This window comes from Embiotoca jacksoni, unplaced genomic scaffold (genome assembly GCF_022577435.1).
Source record: "Embiotoca jacksoni isolate LCO1_2020_lvr unplaced genomic scaffold, fEmbJac1.0.p SCAF_9, whole genome shotgun sequence".
NCBI lineage: Eukaryota > Metazoa > Chordata > Actinopteri > Embiotocidae > Embiotoca > Embiotoca jacksoni.
Genome location: NW_027185447.1, coordinates 295626 through 313656, shown reverse-complemented (window position 1 = coordinate 313656; position 18031 = coordinate 295626). Strand labels below are relative to the sequence as shown.

Here is an 18031-nt window from a genome sequence, read left to right as displayed (position 1 = left end):
ACATGGGGAGTGTTTTTTAAACCTCTACGGGTTGATTATAATTTTAAAACAGGTGGGGTTTTTTTTCACAGTGTTGCATATGTCATTAGGCCATCCCCTTTATTCTATACATTTTAGATAATGCATTGTTTATGAAACATGCTTTTTTCTGGATATTGTATATTTTGTTTTATATATATCAGATTTCTTTTTTTTCAGCGCTTTTTACCTTTATTACATAGTCAAGACAGGTACATTGTGCTTCATGGTCTGCTCATAACACATCGCTGCCTGACCATGATTGCTTGTGGTTGGACCATATATTGGTCTTGATTGTGTCTGAAACAGAAAGAATGCTGCCAACCTCTCCTCCATGCTCTGTCAGCCCACATCACCACTGCAGTTAAGCTGACAATAACTGGTTTCTTTTTTTTTTTTCACTAACCATGGGCCCCATGCATATACTTATAGAAGCTGATAGAAACTCTGATCCTACATGAAAAAGATTGCATAGACTGAATCTGAAACCGCATACAAGAAAATGTAAGAAATGTTTGGTGTTCTTTTGTGTATGGCCGGCTTCTGTCTACTCGGTGTGCATAAATGTCACTGCAGTAGGAGTAAAGATGTATATCATAAGGTAGTAGATTGGTCATGAGGAAAGGCCAAGGGGCGTCTGCTGTATTTGGGGTTTCAGGAATACCACCAAATCTAAAAAATGATCTGGACAGGATCAAGATGAGATCGAACATATTTTGGTTTGTTATTGTGAGAGAAAAAAAATAAACAAGAATAGTCCAAGTCTTACTGAGTCAAACAAAAAGGAATGAAAACCCCAACATAAAAAAAAACATGTAACTTCCACAAGTAATGACTATACAGTTTAAGAGAAAGGACATCAATCTCCTGATCGCACCATACTACATACCCAACATCGGCCCATGAGCCACCCACTTTGTCCACCTCCGCCATCCAGGGTGCTGCGGTTGTACTACACTTGTGCCGAGGGAGGCCAGCAGCCACTGAACACAGCTGGCGGAGGGTGATGCCAGGCAGGCAGCTGTCCAAACACTGTTCAGTTCCCGAGAACGGAGTCAGAGAAGCCGGAGAATGGAAACTTAGCAAACAGCCTCCTTTCTCTGTTACCAATGAAGAAAAGCACAGACATAGGAAGCAAAAAAAAAAGCTTTCCGTGTACGTGTCACCTAAATTATCCAAAGTTTACAGACACTGAGTAGCAGCATAATTGCTTACCTACATATAGCTGTTTGCTCCTGGTGTGATGTGATGGTGTGATGTGTGTGTGTGTGTGTGTGTGTGTGTGTGTGTGTGTGTGTGTGTGTGTGTGTGTGTGTGTGTGTGTGTGTGTGTGTGTGTGTGTGTGTGTGAATGCAAAAATAATTGAAGTCCTAAATACTGCCCTTTAGAGTGAATATCTGTCAGTTTCGAGAATGCCTCTGAGCATGACATAGCGGACAATTTATTCACATGCCCACCCCCTCTCCTTTTCCCATCATGCATGAGGACACGCTAAGCAGTCCTCGTACTTAGCCCGTGGTCCTTAGCATTCTCATGTTCAAAGCCTCTATAGAGTCACGTCAAGCCCAGTCATCTGTGGATCTGATCCCATGTTGGGAAACAAAGAGGCACTGGGCGGGAACGACTACACACACACACACACACACACACACACACACACACACACACACAATGAGGATTATAGTGGGGAATGGGCGGGAACCACAAGGATTATTACTGGAAGACAGTTACACAACCAGAACAGAAGTTCAAGAGGCAAAGAGAGTAGAGAATGGATTTTGCCATAGTTCTGCACATATATTCACACACACACACACACACACACACACACACACACACACACACACACACACACACACACACACACCACCATACACCCTGTTCTGTCATACGCACAGGTTAATGCTGACAGTTCTAAGCTCTTGTCAGTATTGCAGTCAACTCACTCACTCAAGCATTACCATATGTCTTTGTTTCGGCTTTTCTTTCTCATCTTGGAAAGATTTAGAGCGGTTGAATGACTTTGTACTGCAGCGTATAGACGGCTCACAGAAGACATTCACTTGCCAAGTCGAACTGTTGGATTAGTGTGAAAGAAGATCAGAGTAGGCAGTCCACAAGCTGCATTATCATGTCTGGTGCTGTTTCAGGTATCTAACTCAGAGTAAATTCTGTTTTTTTTCTGTGTGTTGTGTGTGTGGAAGCAGGCGGGGAAGGGAGAGCCCCACGTCTTTAAGGAGAAGACTTTCAAGAAGAAGCGGCAGTGCAGCGTCTGTCGGCAGAACGTCGACAACGTGGGCTCCTTCTGCAGAGGTGAGCGTGTTGCAATGTTATTTACCCAAGTTCCATTGAATGAGCCCAGAAAAATGTGCTTGATGATGTGTCACAGGCGCTTGTGCAACTTCAGCGCTTGCACACAGGATGCAGGGCTTCGAGTAGAAGATGGAGGGTGAAGTGATCAATGGCACAGCAATACAGACGAGTGATTTTTACTTTATTTTATGTACTTTTATTTTATTTGGTAGATGGACCTCACTACTTCTTATGTAGACACCTATTTTGTAAGTTAACATAAATAACTGCAGCTGTGGCAGGACTAATTTGGTCTTCTTTTTTTTCTTTCCTCCCTCCTTCCTGACTCGCATCTCTCATAGTATGCAAAACAGCCACCCACAGGAAGTGCGAGGCAAAGGTAAGGATCAACATCAGAGAATTTCAAAATAGTTTGTAGCTTTTTCTGACTTCTTTGTCACTCGAGCCACCACTATGTGTGGAGCAATGAGAAGACTTTGATGTTCTTCAAATTAACACATGAAACAAACATGAGGCATATTTCCATTATGCTCTCTTTGTGGTTATCCTCCATTTGAGTGTGAACTCTTTCAATAAAGTCATATTTCTTATGCCCTCTGCTTTTGCAATAGTTTGATGGCATCTGATTGGAGAATTACTCCGCCTAGGAAGAGGGAGGGTTGATCTGTAATGGAAAACGGAATCCACAAATGCGAGTTGAGAAGTATGACGTTTTTGACCCCAATGGACTTCAGGAAAAACACAGAAATTCTTATCACAGTTTAGTAGATATGAGGTGAGGTGTGAAAAAAAACACATGACGGTGTCTCTATGAAGGCAAAAGTCCCGAGATCCCTGCTAATAAGAAGGCTGCTTGATTGCATTTCTCAGAACAAGCTGCAAGCCTGGCTGGAACCCACACTGCTGCCTCTGTGAAAGGATCATTGATGGGGGGGACGGTTTAATGAATAGACAGAGAGATGCAGAGGGGGAGAATGCCAGCAATGGCCATGGAGTGACGAAGAGCGGGGCAGAGGCTGAGGCAGGGGGGGCCTTGGCAGGCAGTGAGCACAGGAGAGAAAGCCGAGGGCAAAGGCATGTGGCAAAGACGAGCCTCATTCCCACCGTCCTCTTGTCTTCTATCTGAGGAGAGGAGAGCCTTGAGGATCTGTTCAGAGATGAAAGGAGGGCTTAGAAACAGCACATAAAAGTAAAATTGGGCTTTTCAGGACAACTTGATATATGGGTTGTAGCTTAGCATTACATTTACAATAGATAGATATGACTAGTTTTCCTATTTCCAGTGAAGGAGGATATTATGTTATTTCTGTATGTTTGATATGATAGAGTTCAATTTTGAGAGTTAGATAAGAGGATCGATACACTCTTATGTCTGAAGGACAAATATGAAGCTGCTGCTCGTTAGCTTTTAATTTTAGCAATTGGAGATAGCAACACAGCATTAGGTATGTTACGAGAAGATGCTCTAGTACCAAGTCAATACCCAAATTTGTAAAACTTGTTTCCTGTATCAATGGTACTGTAGACTCCAAAGGTACCACAAGAACAGAAGAGAACAGCAAGTAATCATTTCAAATGACAAATCAAAGAGATGTTGTAGGTCCAATGTTTCCCAGTTTGTTAGGAAACAACAAATCTTGAAAAAAATATGTATTATTCAACAGAAATTCTAGACAAACCCAAATTAAACTTAAAATTGATTACAAAAAGGAAGCACAGGATGTTATTTGACAGCCTTACCGTAACTGTGTGATGTGTTTCTAACTGGGAGTTAAACTGTGATATCCATCACTGCTGCCCAGGAAGGGAGCGGTTCGGATAAGGCAGGGTGGGGAGGTCGATCTGCTGTGTCCATCCTCGCTGTTTTCTAACCTTTTAGTGCAATGATTTAAAGGTTCAGTATGTACAAATTAGGAGAATCTATTAGTAGAAATGGAATACAATTTTCATGTATAGGGGGAGATCTGGGGAGGGATTTAGCTGGGATGGCATCAATCTCTACAGTGTGAATTCAACAAGGAAGACATAGATTGTGCTGAATAATAGATCTCAGCACTGCCAGATAGATAAATATATATTGTATGGTTTGTGCTTAACAGCTGTTTTTTACCAGTGTTACTGGTGTTATTTGTTCAAGGTGTTTCCTCTCTTGCATGTCATTAACATTTGGAAGTTCATAGCCATAACCCTGTATTTCAATCAGCCACCTCTACCCTACACTATGAGCATATTTACCATGGTCATGTGTGTCCATGCTCACACACACAAACACACATCTGGAGACATCTGTTAGCCATCCTGTTCTCACCAGACTTCTATTTACATCTCCACCCGGCTGCTGTTGCCATAAACTTGATGACAAATCATGTCACTACCCCACCGTCCAGTATCCTGTCAGTTTGACTCATCCAGTTCTCCGGAAAACCCTTACAGTTTCCGAAACTTTCGAGAGAGAGAATAATTGGTGGTATTAGCTAGTCAGTGTAGGGTTCATGTTTTTGTTTTCTCTTTTATACCTTCTCTGTCATTGTGTTCCGTACTCGTTGCCCACAAGGTCAACAGCCTCCAGCTGGTCCGTCTCTATTCTATTAAAGAACACTCCCAGGCTCTCTCAGAGACAAACAGAAGACTGTAAACAGTTGTATTTCAGCATGTTTTCTCTAAGAGAATAGTTCCCTCTTATCTTTGATCCCAAGTGGAATATTTAGTCCATGGGGAATTGGTCGGGGGCTCTGAGGGAAAGTGCCTGGGGCCCAGGGGCAGAGAGATGAAGAGGGCGCTGGGGAAAAACACGGAGGAAGGGAGGGGGGGGAGGGAGGGAAAGAGGTACAGTGGGAGGAGGAAGGATTAAAATTAGTGAAATGCAGCCCGTGACGAGTTGACTGGCCCGTCTGTCTAATTAGGCAAGAAGAGGCATTTCCGCTGGTCAGGGAAAAAAGTCCACAACTGGCTGTTCGACTGACTATCTGCTCCGCTTACAGGCTGAGTCACACGCCACTGATATAAAATCCCACAGGCTGGTTTAGTGAATGGCTGTATGGTTGACTGGCAAATGTACAGTATTATACAAAATAGTGCAATAAGACTTGGAGTCTTTCTGACTGACTGACGAGTGTGCTGAAAGATTGATGGACATTTCGATTGACTGATATGAGAACTTTCTGTTATCGTACATAGCCAAATGTCATGATGTAGCTTTTCTATTTTGCTCAATATGTGGGATCTACCAAGGCGATACAATTAGAAGTCAAATCTGATTGCCTTCTTCTGACTAATATTGCAAATGCATTAACATCAGTGGCAGGTTTACTTAACATTACTTAATAATATTCAAATAAACTACCAATATTGTTATGCATGTTTGCTAAACTGGTCATTTTTCAACATAAAACAAAGCAAGTTTACTTTAAGGTTGACTTTTCTCTAACTGTTTTAAAATTAAAAAGAATTGTAGGATCTCGACAACAAGCGGCAATATTATTTAATCTGATTCTATTCATGTACATTACATTCAGTGAAATTTTGTGACAATACTAATCATACCCGCTTAACATGTATAGGAGACAAATACAGGCCTACAGTGTAACTTGATGTACTGTTTATTTCATTAGCAATATTAGTCAAAAAGAGGCAGTTAGATTTATCAGATCTAATTGTATAGCCTTAATCGGTGCGATAACACTGAGCAAAATAGAAAAGCAACATCCTTCCATTTGGCTACCCAACGAGTGCGTTTGCTGTAACGTTACTGTGCAACACTCATGTAAAGCTGCAGTACTGATTTCACTTCTGTGAATAATAATCCTGAAAGTGTGATCACCTCTGCTGCTGCAATTGTCTTCCTGCCGCTTGTTGTTACAATTGTTGTGTTCTTATTGTAAATGCAAAGTTTGCAGCACAGTAAGTGCAAAGTTTCTCATGTATGCTTCACTCACAGGTTTGTGAATGAACCTGGATACGAAGCGTCTGTAGTCCGTTTCTAAAGAGATGAGACTGAGAACAGGACAGCAGAGCAGAGGACTCATAGAACAATAAATCAAAATCTAAAATCCCAAGTTCATAGCACTGACTGGAAAAATGGTTGAGTGATAAGTCGTCCTACAGATGGTCTATGTTGGCAATGCAGAGATGTGTATCACAGTAATTACAAATCCTTCTTCCCCATTGTATCAGGAGTCTTCCTTGTTTCTCGTCCTCGTCAGTCCTCTTATCCGCATATATCAAAATATATTTTACATGAGACTTGGCTGTGTACTGTTTGCACCTGCACATAGAACCAGATAAAACAATATCGCTGCTTATTGTCGAGTTTCTGCCAGGTTTTTTTTTTTTAAACCAGTCAGAGAAAAGTCGACCTTAAAGTTCGCGCTGCCCGCTCCTCTCTTCACAAGAGGAGGATGTAGTCAAGTACAGATAGTCAGAGCGGAAGTGGGGGAGGATGCAGGGATAGGTGGAAGAGCAACATCATTCACCTGATGTTCCACTAACATATAACCCTTTCACGAGGAGAGCTGTGGTTACAGCCATGCTCCTCACACATGGAAATACAGTAAAATAAAAAACTAAACCATTTTACTGAAGACTTCCAATTCATATATTCCAATTCTCTTTCCTTTCTAACTTTGCATTAACTGAAGTGATCCTTCCATACAAAACATACGGCAGAAGCAGAATGGAGGAAGTGATGATGAGGAGATGGAATGATGGAGTAATGGCAGAAAAAGAGAACCAGAGTCCGTGTTTTGCCAACATGCAGCTCACCCCGACATCCATGCTACTCTACAGACTTCCCGTCAAACTGAAGTCACTCATTACTGTTAAAACATGTCAGCCACAGCTTACTTTTTAGTGGTCTTCAGCTCCAGGGCTGTAAAAACTTGCAACAAGTAAAAATATTCATGCCAACAGTTTATTGTTTAGCAATCTTCTTGTTTCAGTAGGTTGTTTTGGGGGATCTGAATGACATCAACAGCGAGTAATTCTTGTGGCCTTGAGCCCAGGCCTCTGATTTACTCCTGCAGACCCAGCACTTCACCAAATATTCGCTTTGTCAGTGTGAGTCATTCAGGAAAATAAGATCCAACTGTTTCAAATGTGTATTTAATTTTACCGGGACCACGACTGTTTCTCCTGACTAAAGGAGTCGCAACTTTATCACAGACAGCTTTGGTAATTGTGTCGATAAGCTGACATGAGTTCAAGTTCTCTCTCTCTTTCTCTCTCGCTCTCTTTTTCTCTCTCTCTCTCTCTCTCTGTGTGTGTGCGCGTGTGTGCGCGTGTGTGTGTGTGGCCAGCAGCAGGGTTGAGCGAGGGAAGGAACAAGTGAGTGAGCAGGGTTGATGAGAGTTAAAACCATAAGCATGACAGCTAACTTCGCCAAGTTGGGACTAAGCCAGTCCGCTGTGTGTGTGCGTGCGTGTGTGTGTGCGTGCGTGCGTGCGTGCGTGCGTGTATATGTGTGTATCTGCAGTGGTATAAGTTGCACTAATTAGCCTTTGAGTTCGGTCTGTCCTGTGTCTAACAGGAAGAGACTATTTGGATAGCTCTGCTAACAGCGATCTTAAACATCGACAACCACATTGCTGCAGTACACGACACACAAAGGGATTTTAGTGATACACACTGTAAAAGTTTGTACTAGTTTTTAATTTTGGGGCATTTCACATTCACAATTCAACCCAAAACATCTATGTCAACTGATCACCAGTCTAGCTCCTGAACTACTGTTACAGATCTTCCTAAGTACAACAAAAAAAAAACATACTCTCAAATTGGGTGTATCAAACGGGTCTAATCGGGTAGGCCTGGTCTTTTTGTCTTATTCGTTTAGTGCCCTGCTCTAAAATTGACCTTATTAGGCCATAATGACATGATGAACAACAAAAATAAAATAAAAATCACAGGAAGACAATAAAGACTTGGACCACAGAGTCATCTTGTTTGGGAGCTGTGGTGTAGGCCCTGAAGCAGCTGTTGACAAGGCCCTTCTAAAGAATGTGAATGCATTTTTTGTGCGTATGGTAAACAGTGTTTAAGCTAAAGGGTGTTGCAAATATAGAAAGAGGAGGGAACAGTGTGCTTTTGTGAATTGTGTGAGTGTCTACTTATCAACAGGATGAATGACAGATGCAGCTCGACTACAGAGGGTAGACATGGAGGGAAAGACATGAGATTTGTAATAATGCCCCACGTCGGTTGGTTTACAGATTTTTCCATTGTTGATCTCTCCCAGTCTCATCACAATAAATGTCTTCATGCTGTGTTTATTTACCCACATTTATTTGTTCTTGTATTTGCACTTTCAACCCTTGTTTGGCTTGGGAAGAATATAAAGATGAGTATCCACTCATCCGAGAGTGCTGTGGTGTGTATGTGCTTCGGCATTGAGCATATACCTAGAAACCGTCTGTACAAGCAACATGTGGCATTCCTGTTTGTGTTTCCATCTGCATTACTTTATGCGCATATATATGTGTGTGTGTGTAGTCACTGTATCCAAAATTCCCAATCTCCATAACAGGGAATTGTATCCCACTCGGTCATAAACGCTTCACCACAGGGACCCATTTGACCAGCAATATCTTCGACCTCCCTCTCAGCAGAGAGGGAGGTCGAAGGTTCGTTTTCTCTTGTAGCGAAAACGAAACAGCAAGACACGGACACTTCTTTCTTTCCTTTCGGGGTTAAAATACATTTTGGGAACAAAAGACAAATAGTGAGAGAGTAATCCGTATTTAAGAGTTGGAATTAGCTAGCAAGGCTTTTGTGTTTCATTTCTTTTTTTCCCTCAAACAGCGAAGAGATTTGGTCTTCTGGTCATAAGTGTTTCCCCTATAGGTGTTGTTTCTGCTTAACTGTGGCCTTGAAGTCCCTTTGAGGTAGGCCGGGTGCCTTCCGGATTTCTCTTGAAGTCCACCTTGTCATGATTAAGAGGCATCAGACATGTGGGGTGCATTTGAGGGACAGTTATACGACTAACCCAGGTAATTCTCTAAACTGCCATAAAATACGTGCACTCCTTTGTGCCAAAGAGAGACCATCTGCATTTTCAACTGCCAGGCATACATTTAAAAAAGTTTGAGTTACTCTCAAGTGTTGTCTGAAAAGTTTTGGAGAGGGGCATGGAGTTCAAGAAATAATTCATATTATTGAAACTTGAAAAACTTTGAAGGCTTGGATAGACTTTTGAAAATAGTATTTGAAACAGAGATACTTAATTGTAACGGACTTGATATAAACCACATAACAAAAAAACTTTCCAAATCATTGCACTTTGGAAGACACTCAAGTATAACTGCAGTGATCCAGCATTAAGGCTGGGTATTGTTCAAACGTTTTTCGGTACGGGTACAGGTACTGATACCTTGACTTTGGTGCTGGTACTTTTTTTGATCCCAATTTCATTATAGGGATATGAAAATTAGATTGCATATTATTGTACACATATTGTTTTAATGCATTTTAGAAGGGGAGAGTGTAACCCATGTTGTTTCCTGTAGCTTCAGTTAACAGATGTCCACTAAATGTTATCATCTGATGCTACAATTTACCAACGTCCCTTAAACGCCTCACATGCCGTCAATAGATGCTAGCTACCGGCTCCACACAGAGAAACCCACTGTTACTGCAGAACATGCAACCATGACACGCAAACGCCCAAGTAGAAACTATGTACTGCTGCTGCTCACTTACACAGATAAGATTAACTCTTGAGGAATGGAGTAAAAGTTATAAGCGTTAAAACCCCATTGATGTAGTCTAAGTATTGAAATTGGTACCGAAATGATAAGGCATCTTTCGATGCAAAATACTAACGGAGGATTCGGTTGTTGCCATAAGTTTGGTTCCCATCCCCAGCTATAGCATGTATGTACGTAGGATGTCTACCATCTAGAACAGAGGTTCCAAAACTTTTTATTGGAGCCCAACCGATACTGGATTTTTGGGGACTATGCCAAAAAATGCAGACAGTAATATATTGGCTGATATTGTTTAAATAAACTGTATTTAGCAGTCAGGCTATACTTACCAGACCATGTACCACAATGTACAATGGTACCAAACCAAAGTTTTGGTACATTGTGGTACATGGGAACCACTTCCCATTGCAGAAATAAACATGTCTTTTGGACCTTTAAACATTTAAAAAGATTACCCTAATTCCACTTGCATTTTGTTTAAAAAATGTTTAAATGATTAACAATTCAGTTTCACATCATTGTAGTGTAATTCATACATGGAACATTGTAATGAAATAAATGAAATGACCATATTTTGGACATGGGCCAGTTTGAGTGATTTTGTTTGGACTGTCAAACAAGACTCTTAAGTAAAGCCTTGTGTACCACCAGTGGTCCATGTACCACTGTTTAGGACCCAAATTGCTCCCTATAACTTTCCAAAGCAAAATGATACACACTGTGGGCAAGAGCAAAGCTACTGTAGTATGTTCAACCAACTGAACAGCTTTAGTCAACAGGGGAATATGAAACTGCAAAAAAGAATGTGTCATTACCATTTCTGTCTTTTTTTTTTGTGTATGAAAAGAACAAAACATTCCCGTTGCTTCTTTCCTTCTTTTTAGAAAGATTTTGATTAGCTCAGACACCTTTAAACATGCACGTCTTTTTGTTTATTTCTGTGGAATCTCAACTATGACAGAAAACACGTGTAAGACATTAAAATGTACCATATTGCTCTAACTCTTGTCAAGAGCATTGTATGTATGTATATATGTATATATATACACACACATATATATATATATATATATATATATATATATATATATATATTCACCAGCTCTTAATCATCCACTTGGACATGTTGTCCATATATATATGCACTATTTCCTTGGGCCTGTAGGTGCTTCAGTGAGGCTGACACATCTGCTGCATCATTGCAGTTTTTACAATCAGAGAAAAAATATGCCTTCGGGTTCTTAAAACACATTATTACTATAATACATTACTTTATTATGTTCACTTTGATACCCCTGCATTCTTCTCGAGCTTGTTCCCTTGATGATGATCATGATGAAAGCGCAAAAGGTCAAGGCCAGCATTGGCATTCACTGCCGACTCCTTGCAACTTTAATCAATGTTCTCTGATTGGCTCTCCCAAGGGAGCTGAGGGAATAAGGACTGTTAGACCTAAGGCTGACTGTCAAAGGAAATAATGCACGAGTGCAGCATTCATATGTAACTAAGGAGCACACATACTTTGATGGAGATCTGGATTGGGTGTCACAGTTTGCAGTGCTCACAGATATAGTTACTATCACGTCCCAGTTACTCACTGAGCAGCTCTGAGTTAGTCGCTGCACAGATGCTATTAAGTGCAACACACACTGACCACTTCACATCTTTTGATGTACAGTTGTGGATAAATTTGTTGGTACCCTTAACAGATCATTGACATTTTCTCCTGAAAAGTAATTAAATTTAAAGCAATTTTCTCATGTATACCTTCTTTTCTTTGGGTATGTGACAGTGAAAAGAAAAAAAAAACCTTAAACTACTGCTTCCTCAACAAAGCTATTTTAAAATGGCCTTGATAGATTTGCTGGTACCCTCAGAATTGTTTTTCTTTAAATTTGGATTAAAGTCATATGTCAAACCAACTAATTTGCCTCATTAGTTTCACACGTTTTAAATTTTGTAATCAGTGATTCAGCCTGTTTAAGTGGAGAAAAGAGGTCACTGCTGTTTGGTATCATCTTGTGCAACACGCCGAAAGTGGACCAGAGGAAGCAAAGAAGAAAGCTGTCTGAGGAGATCAGAAATAGAGTTACAGACAAGCATATTAAAGGTAAAGACTAAAAGAGCAGCTTGATGTTCCTGTAACCACAGCTGCTAATATTATTTAAAAGTCCAGTGTCCATGGGATTGTAGCCAACGTCCCTGGATGTGTCCGTAAGAGGAAAATTTACCCCAGATTGAGAAGAAGGATGGTGCGAATGGAAAACAAAGAGCCAAGGAAAACTTCCAGAGATACAAGCTGAACTCTGACATCTAGGTACACCAGTGTCTGATTGCAGCATGCGCTACATTTTGAGCAACAGTGAGCTCCTTGGAAGATGAATCTGGAGGATTCCACTGGTGAACGAAAGACATAAAACTGACTGGAATTTGCTTGACTGCATATTGATAAGCTACACTACACCTGGGAGAATCTTTTGGACAGATGAGAAAAAAGCAGAACTTTTTGGCAAGTCATATCAGCACTGCGTTCTCAGGCAAAAAATAAAGCTTTACCAGGTAAGAACACCATGCTTACTGGGTGCTGTGAATCTGAGCAAGGCAGAATGAAATTTCAATGCTATCAAGGCATTCTCTCAGAAAGCTCTGTTTCAGTCGCAGGTCATTGGTCTTCCAACAGGACAAAAGCCTAACACCCACAGCAAAAAGCACCCAAGAATGGCTAAGAACAAAACATTGGACTATTCTTAAGAGTCCCTCTATGAGTCCTGACCTGAATCCTATCAAACATCTATTGAAAGAGCTGAAACATGCAGTCTGGAGAAGGCACCCTTCAAACCTGAGACAGCCAGAGCAATTTGCTCAGGAAGAGTGGGCCAAACTACTTGTTGACAAGTGCCCAAGTCTCATTGAGAGTTACAGAAACCGCTTGTTGATGATTGTCTCTAAAGGTTGCGCAATACAATAAGAAAAGGGTCCCATTAGTTTTATCATTGCCATTTTAATTATGTTTTATTATTTAAAGTGTTTAGTTGAATCAAAAACTAAAAGCAAAGTCTGATTTTTATGTATCACTGAATAAACAATCATCAAGTCCACTTACATTTATCAGTTTCAAATTATATTGTTCTTCTTATAGTCTTTAAAGGGTAACAACAATTGTCCACGACTATATGTCATTATTGATTGTTGCCCACACCAAACACACAGTTGGTGGCTCCTGTGCCATAACTGCTTCAATCATTTGTGGTGCCTCCACAGTGAGAAGTGACGAGGTAATGTTACTGTAGGGCAGCTGGGTTTACAGAGTTAGTAACTTTTGTCCACAGTTTCCTCACACAAACCCAATATGCTTCATCACGTTACTCCTCAGGTTTGGCACAGCATTGTGTTTTCCTGACCAACATGGCTTACAGGCGTCTCCATGTTGCGTTAATAGAAAGAATAACAATACCAAAGTGATATGGACCTCAACACTTTTTCATGTTGTACGTTATTTGGTCACACAGCTTTACTTCTTCCAAAGTATTTTCTTTGACAGATAAAATGTTTTATCTGATTAAAAAAAAAAAAAACATCAAATATCAATCAATTCATTCCAAGGATAGACTTTACTAAGATAGGAGCTCATATACAGGAACTATATCAGGATTCTTTTAAAACCACAACAGCTCAGAAATCCATAGTTAACAGCTTCTCAGAATAGAGCCCATGGCAGTGCTTCGCAGAGATCCAGCACCTGTTGGGAGGAGACTGAGACCCAGCTGAGATGGATTGGGATGAGTTGGTGTGAAGATATAGCAGCCAACAAGTGCTCAGCATATGTGGAACTCCCGTAAGACTGTCGGAACAATTCCAAATGATGACCTCACTAATCTGGTTGAAAGAATACAGAGTGTCTAAAGCTGTTAGTAAATCTCTGAAGAATCCAAAACTTTGAAACATTTATTTATTTCCATGGGTGTACTTGCAAGAACATAATAAATATACCTTATCTTTTACAGGGTATTCACGTACAGACACACTGAATCTCTTGGGGTCTCACAAACGTTGCCCTCACATATCAATTTCTCACACTAATAACATACCAAGGCCCCTACCTCACCCCTTAGCTATCCCTCTTAGAGCCCACAGCTCTTAAGCCATGCATTAAGAGGAGAGAGCTGTGCATTATCCATTTGCTATGCTTCCTCTGGCTTTTGATGAATCAAAGAGTGTGTTAGGAGTTGGAGGAGCCGGGGCTACTGCAGAGAAAACAAAACGCTCAGAGGACGAGGAAAGAGTGCTGGCAGAGGGAGATGGAGCAGAGGGTTATGGGGGTCAGGGTCTTTCTGAGTGTCAACAGCTGGACCCACCTGAGAAGAGGCAGCAGAGGAAAGGGAGGGACAGCGTTTCACTGAGTGTGTGTAAGAATAGAAGATACCAAAACAGAAGTAATGTGCGTCTGTGTCGTTTTGATCATACCGGTCACTTTGCAGTCACGCTCTCTTCTGCTACTTCTGTGATTAGGCATGCAGCTAGCACTTCCCAGGGCAAGTTAGAATAAGCTAGCTTTTCTTTTTCAAGGGTATTTGGTGACTGATGGACACACAAGATCAAACCTGTGACCTTCAAGTAAAAAGACACTCAGAGACAGGACCATGAAAACAAACAGCAGCAGTTCAAAAGCAGAGTTAAGGGAATGAAAAGATTTCAAGAAAAGTAGGAGGTCACTAGGGACTTGGAAAGGTGAGAGGAAGACAAACAGGAAAAGCTTTGTTGGAAAGAGATTGGAGAAGAAAAAGAATGGAGGAAAGAGGAAGGAAATATTGGGATCGAGAGAGGATATACATAGGAAGAAGAACATTGGTCATTCGGAGGAATTTCAGGGAGTGAGACAAGAAAAAAAGATGAAATCTATGAGAGGAAGAAGTAAAAGTAAGCTAGAGAGGAGGAAAGATAAGAACAAAAAGAAAAGTAGGAAGAAGGAAAAGTAGCAAAAAAAACCAACCAAAAAACAGTATATAGCTAAAGCACAAGTAAAGAAGGAAGTGAACAGGGGATATAAAAAGAAGGGAACAAGACGGGAAACAGGAAAAGAAGGAGCATGGGGAGTGAAATGAACAGATAAGAGAGCAGTCGAGGTAAGAAAAAAAGGGATCCCAGAGGGATGAAAGGAGAAGGGGAGAGATGGGTGGAGGTCTGTTAGCAGGAAGTTTGTGCGTAAGTGTTGGCCTGGGGAGATGGAATCTGGTGCGGTGTGGTGTGTTTGTTCTGGCTTAGCAGCCACCCTCAGCAGGCCCCTTCACTGGGCACTGTAAGACAGGGATGTAGAGGAATAAATGCAGAAGAGGAGGGAAACATAGGTAATGAAAAAAGAACGGGTCAATAACTGTGTGAAAGCCTCAGCCAAGGTAAAGCCTGATTCACACTGCCTTCAGAAATACAAGCAGTAAAGGTTACATGGTCACAAATTGGGTAATTATAGTCAAAACGACTAGAAATTTAGAACAATGTGGACAACATCCGGGGATACAAAGTGGAACCAGTGAATGATGCCATGAGACTTTGATACTTCTTGTAAAAGGCCAGTTGAGTTGCTGCACTTTCTAACAATTCCACCAGATTGCATGACGAGTTTTGCGGCTTGTCTTTCATTGAACATTGTGCACATCAAGTCTCACAAAGCATGAATGAGGCGTTTGCCGACTTGGTTAACATCCAGTGCAGTATATTTAATGTTCAAATTAAATGTAGTAATGTTACTGGAATAACAACACCTTAATGAATGATGAAGATGAAAGTACTGCGCTGCATTTTCATAGTTACAGTATATCATAGAGCTTGACCAATGAATGCAGATGCTATTGCTCAAGGTCATGCATGATATACTTAGGAAATTATTAACCTGTCATGCTCTGTGTCATGTAAAAATACTGAGCAGGCCCAGTTGATCTCAATTTCAATCAAGATGGCAAGAAGTGACTTTGCAAGAGGGTTTAAAGGTCAACCAGAGGAGTGAGGTACTGAATGAATCCAACCACAAGCTCACTAAGACACCAAGGTTGTTAAATTGTTGGGGTTTCCTCATAAACTGTAAAAAAAAAAAAAAATTGGCACAGGCCCTGTTACTCCACCCGTAGGTTTCTTGAAGAGCAATTTTGAAGCTCAGTTTCAGATGGCTCAGACTGTCACCAATTGGCTCTACCTAACCCAGTCTGTCTCCCGGCTGATCCAATAATGGGCAAAAAGGTGTTGCGTGTTTAGGACTGAGGGGGCCTGAATGAAGCCTAATTACCAAAACCAGCGCTGAGGAGAGTCTTTGCCTGTGTGGCTCTGGCTGACAGTTAATTTGTAAGAATTAAACCCAACTTCTTTGTATATTAGGGGCAGTAGTGAGTCACCAAAGCATCCAGCCAGTCACTGAAATCTAATAATTCATTCTTCACCCACAATAACTGAAGTTTGTCATCAACAGAATCATAAAAGATTATTCTTTCAGTGGACCCATCTTTGTTGCTGCTCTGCTTCAAGACCGAGCTTGATGTTTGACCCATTATTTGCGAAATGAGAATTAAATAAATGCCAAATTTTTCAATGAGAGAGTTACCTCTGCATTAAAACGTAATCTTAAACCAAACTTGAATGAAATTAAAAATACTCACAGAAAATTATCTATCAAATAAAACATCTGCATCTTCCCGACAATAATATGACTAAGTTGCCCCCCTCTGATTAAACCTGATTGCTGATGTGATCAAATCATCAAATGAGGCGAGTGTATCATATCATATATATTTTAGGCCTGCTAAGATGACTTGTTCACAGTGGGGATAGATATTACAGATCACGTGGAAAATTTGTTGACGCTTTTGAGCAGTAGTTTTTAATTTTAAATAAAATCTGACAGCCCGAGTAGCCTATCAGGGGACCGAAAATGTATTAAAACAGCACTTTTTCTGGAGCAATGCCACACATCAATGCAAGGACATTAGGACAACTACTTTTAATAATTGTACGTATAGTTTATATCTACATATTTTGTGATCCATTCCTTCACTGTATTTCAAAAATGTTTGCCACATATCTGAGCTGAAAACTTTCCCGTTAAAGGAAACTGGAGAAATCAAATCTGAAGTCTGGGTATTTAACCCTAGCATGGCGTCACTCGACTGTTGCTCTTGGCTTCAGTCTTCTCTGTGAATATAGTCTGCAAACCCTGTTTTCATTAAGGTTCACTCAGTCACTGTGAAGGCATACCAATCGGCAACCACTGGGGGTGGCTATAGGTCAGATGATGGTGAAGTTGTTCCAACAGTGTTGGCAGTGGCAGAGTTTCGGTGCAGAGCATACGGAATATAGTGTTCAATGGCAAATGGTTCGAGGCTGCTCTAATGGTTTCAAAGTGAACCTGATGTATACGCCCATTAGGATGCAACGACTAGAACCAACCCCCATGACCAGACCCATATATTCACACAGTCAATTTGGGTCTAGTAATACCGGGCTAGTCAAACCTTACACTTAATTGATTTGCGACATCGGCACTCCTTGCAAAGTTTGGTCGAAGTGCTTGATGTATAAAATAAAAGTCTAAAGATTGAAATAACTGAAGTTATCTGGCTATTCGAGAAAACAGCAGGAGATGGTAAAAGAGAAAAAAAAACAAGCATCTTTCTTTGAGATGTAGTTAAAGAGCTATTTGACAAGGACAGTAAGGAAGTAACTGCTTGCTAGTAGGAACTTCTTATAGTTTGACATAAGTACAGTACATGCTCTGCTTTAATAGAAAAACAGACATAAAATGAAACTGACCTGCGTCAGCCAGAGGGAATTAAGATAAATTTGAGCCTGACTCATCTGCCGATGCATTTGGTTCAGAATGGGAATAGAAATCTCAGGAGAAGATTTGAGATTCAGTCCCCCTGTGGAAATGGAAAACAAACATATATTTCCAGAGTGAGTCATACAGGAATATTGTCCAGTTTGTCATTAGATAGCCAAATGTACGTTGTTGTATC

At 40.8% G+C, this 18031-nt stretch overlaps 1 protein-coding gene across 4 annotated transcripts in view; it reads left to right on the top strand.

Annotated features, from left to right (window-relative positions):
* tns2a (tensin 2a) overlaps positions 1-18031 on the top strand; it is a 58930-nt gene that overhangs the window by 14297 nt on the left and 26602 nt on the right. For all 4 annotated transcript variants that reach the window (XM_069141093.1, XM_069141092.1, XM_069141091.1 and 1 more), the window contains exons 2-3: positions 2226-2331; positions 2673-2710. In XM_069141093.1, the coding sequence (XP_068997194.1) occupies positions 2226-2331; positions 2673-2710 (144 nt within the window). The remainder of the gene's footprint in view (positions 1-2225; positions 2332-2672; positions 2711-18031) is intronic.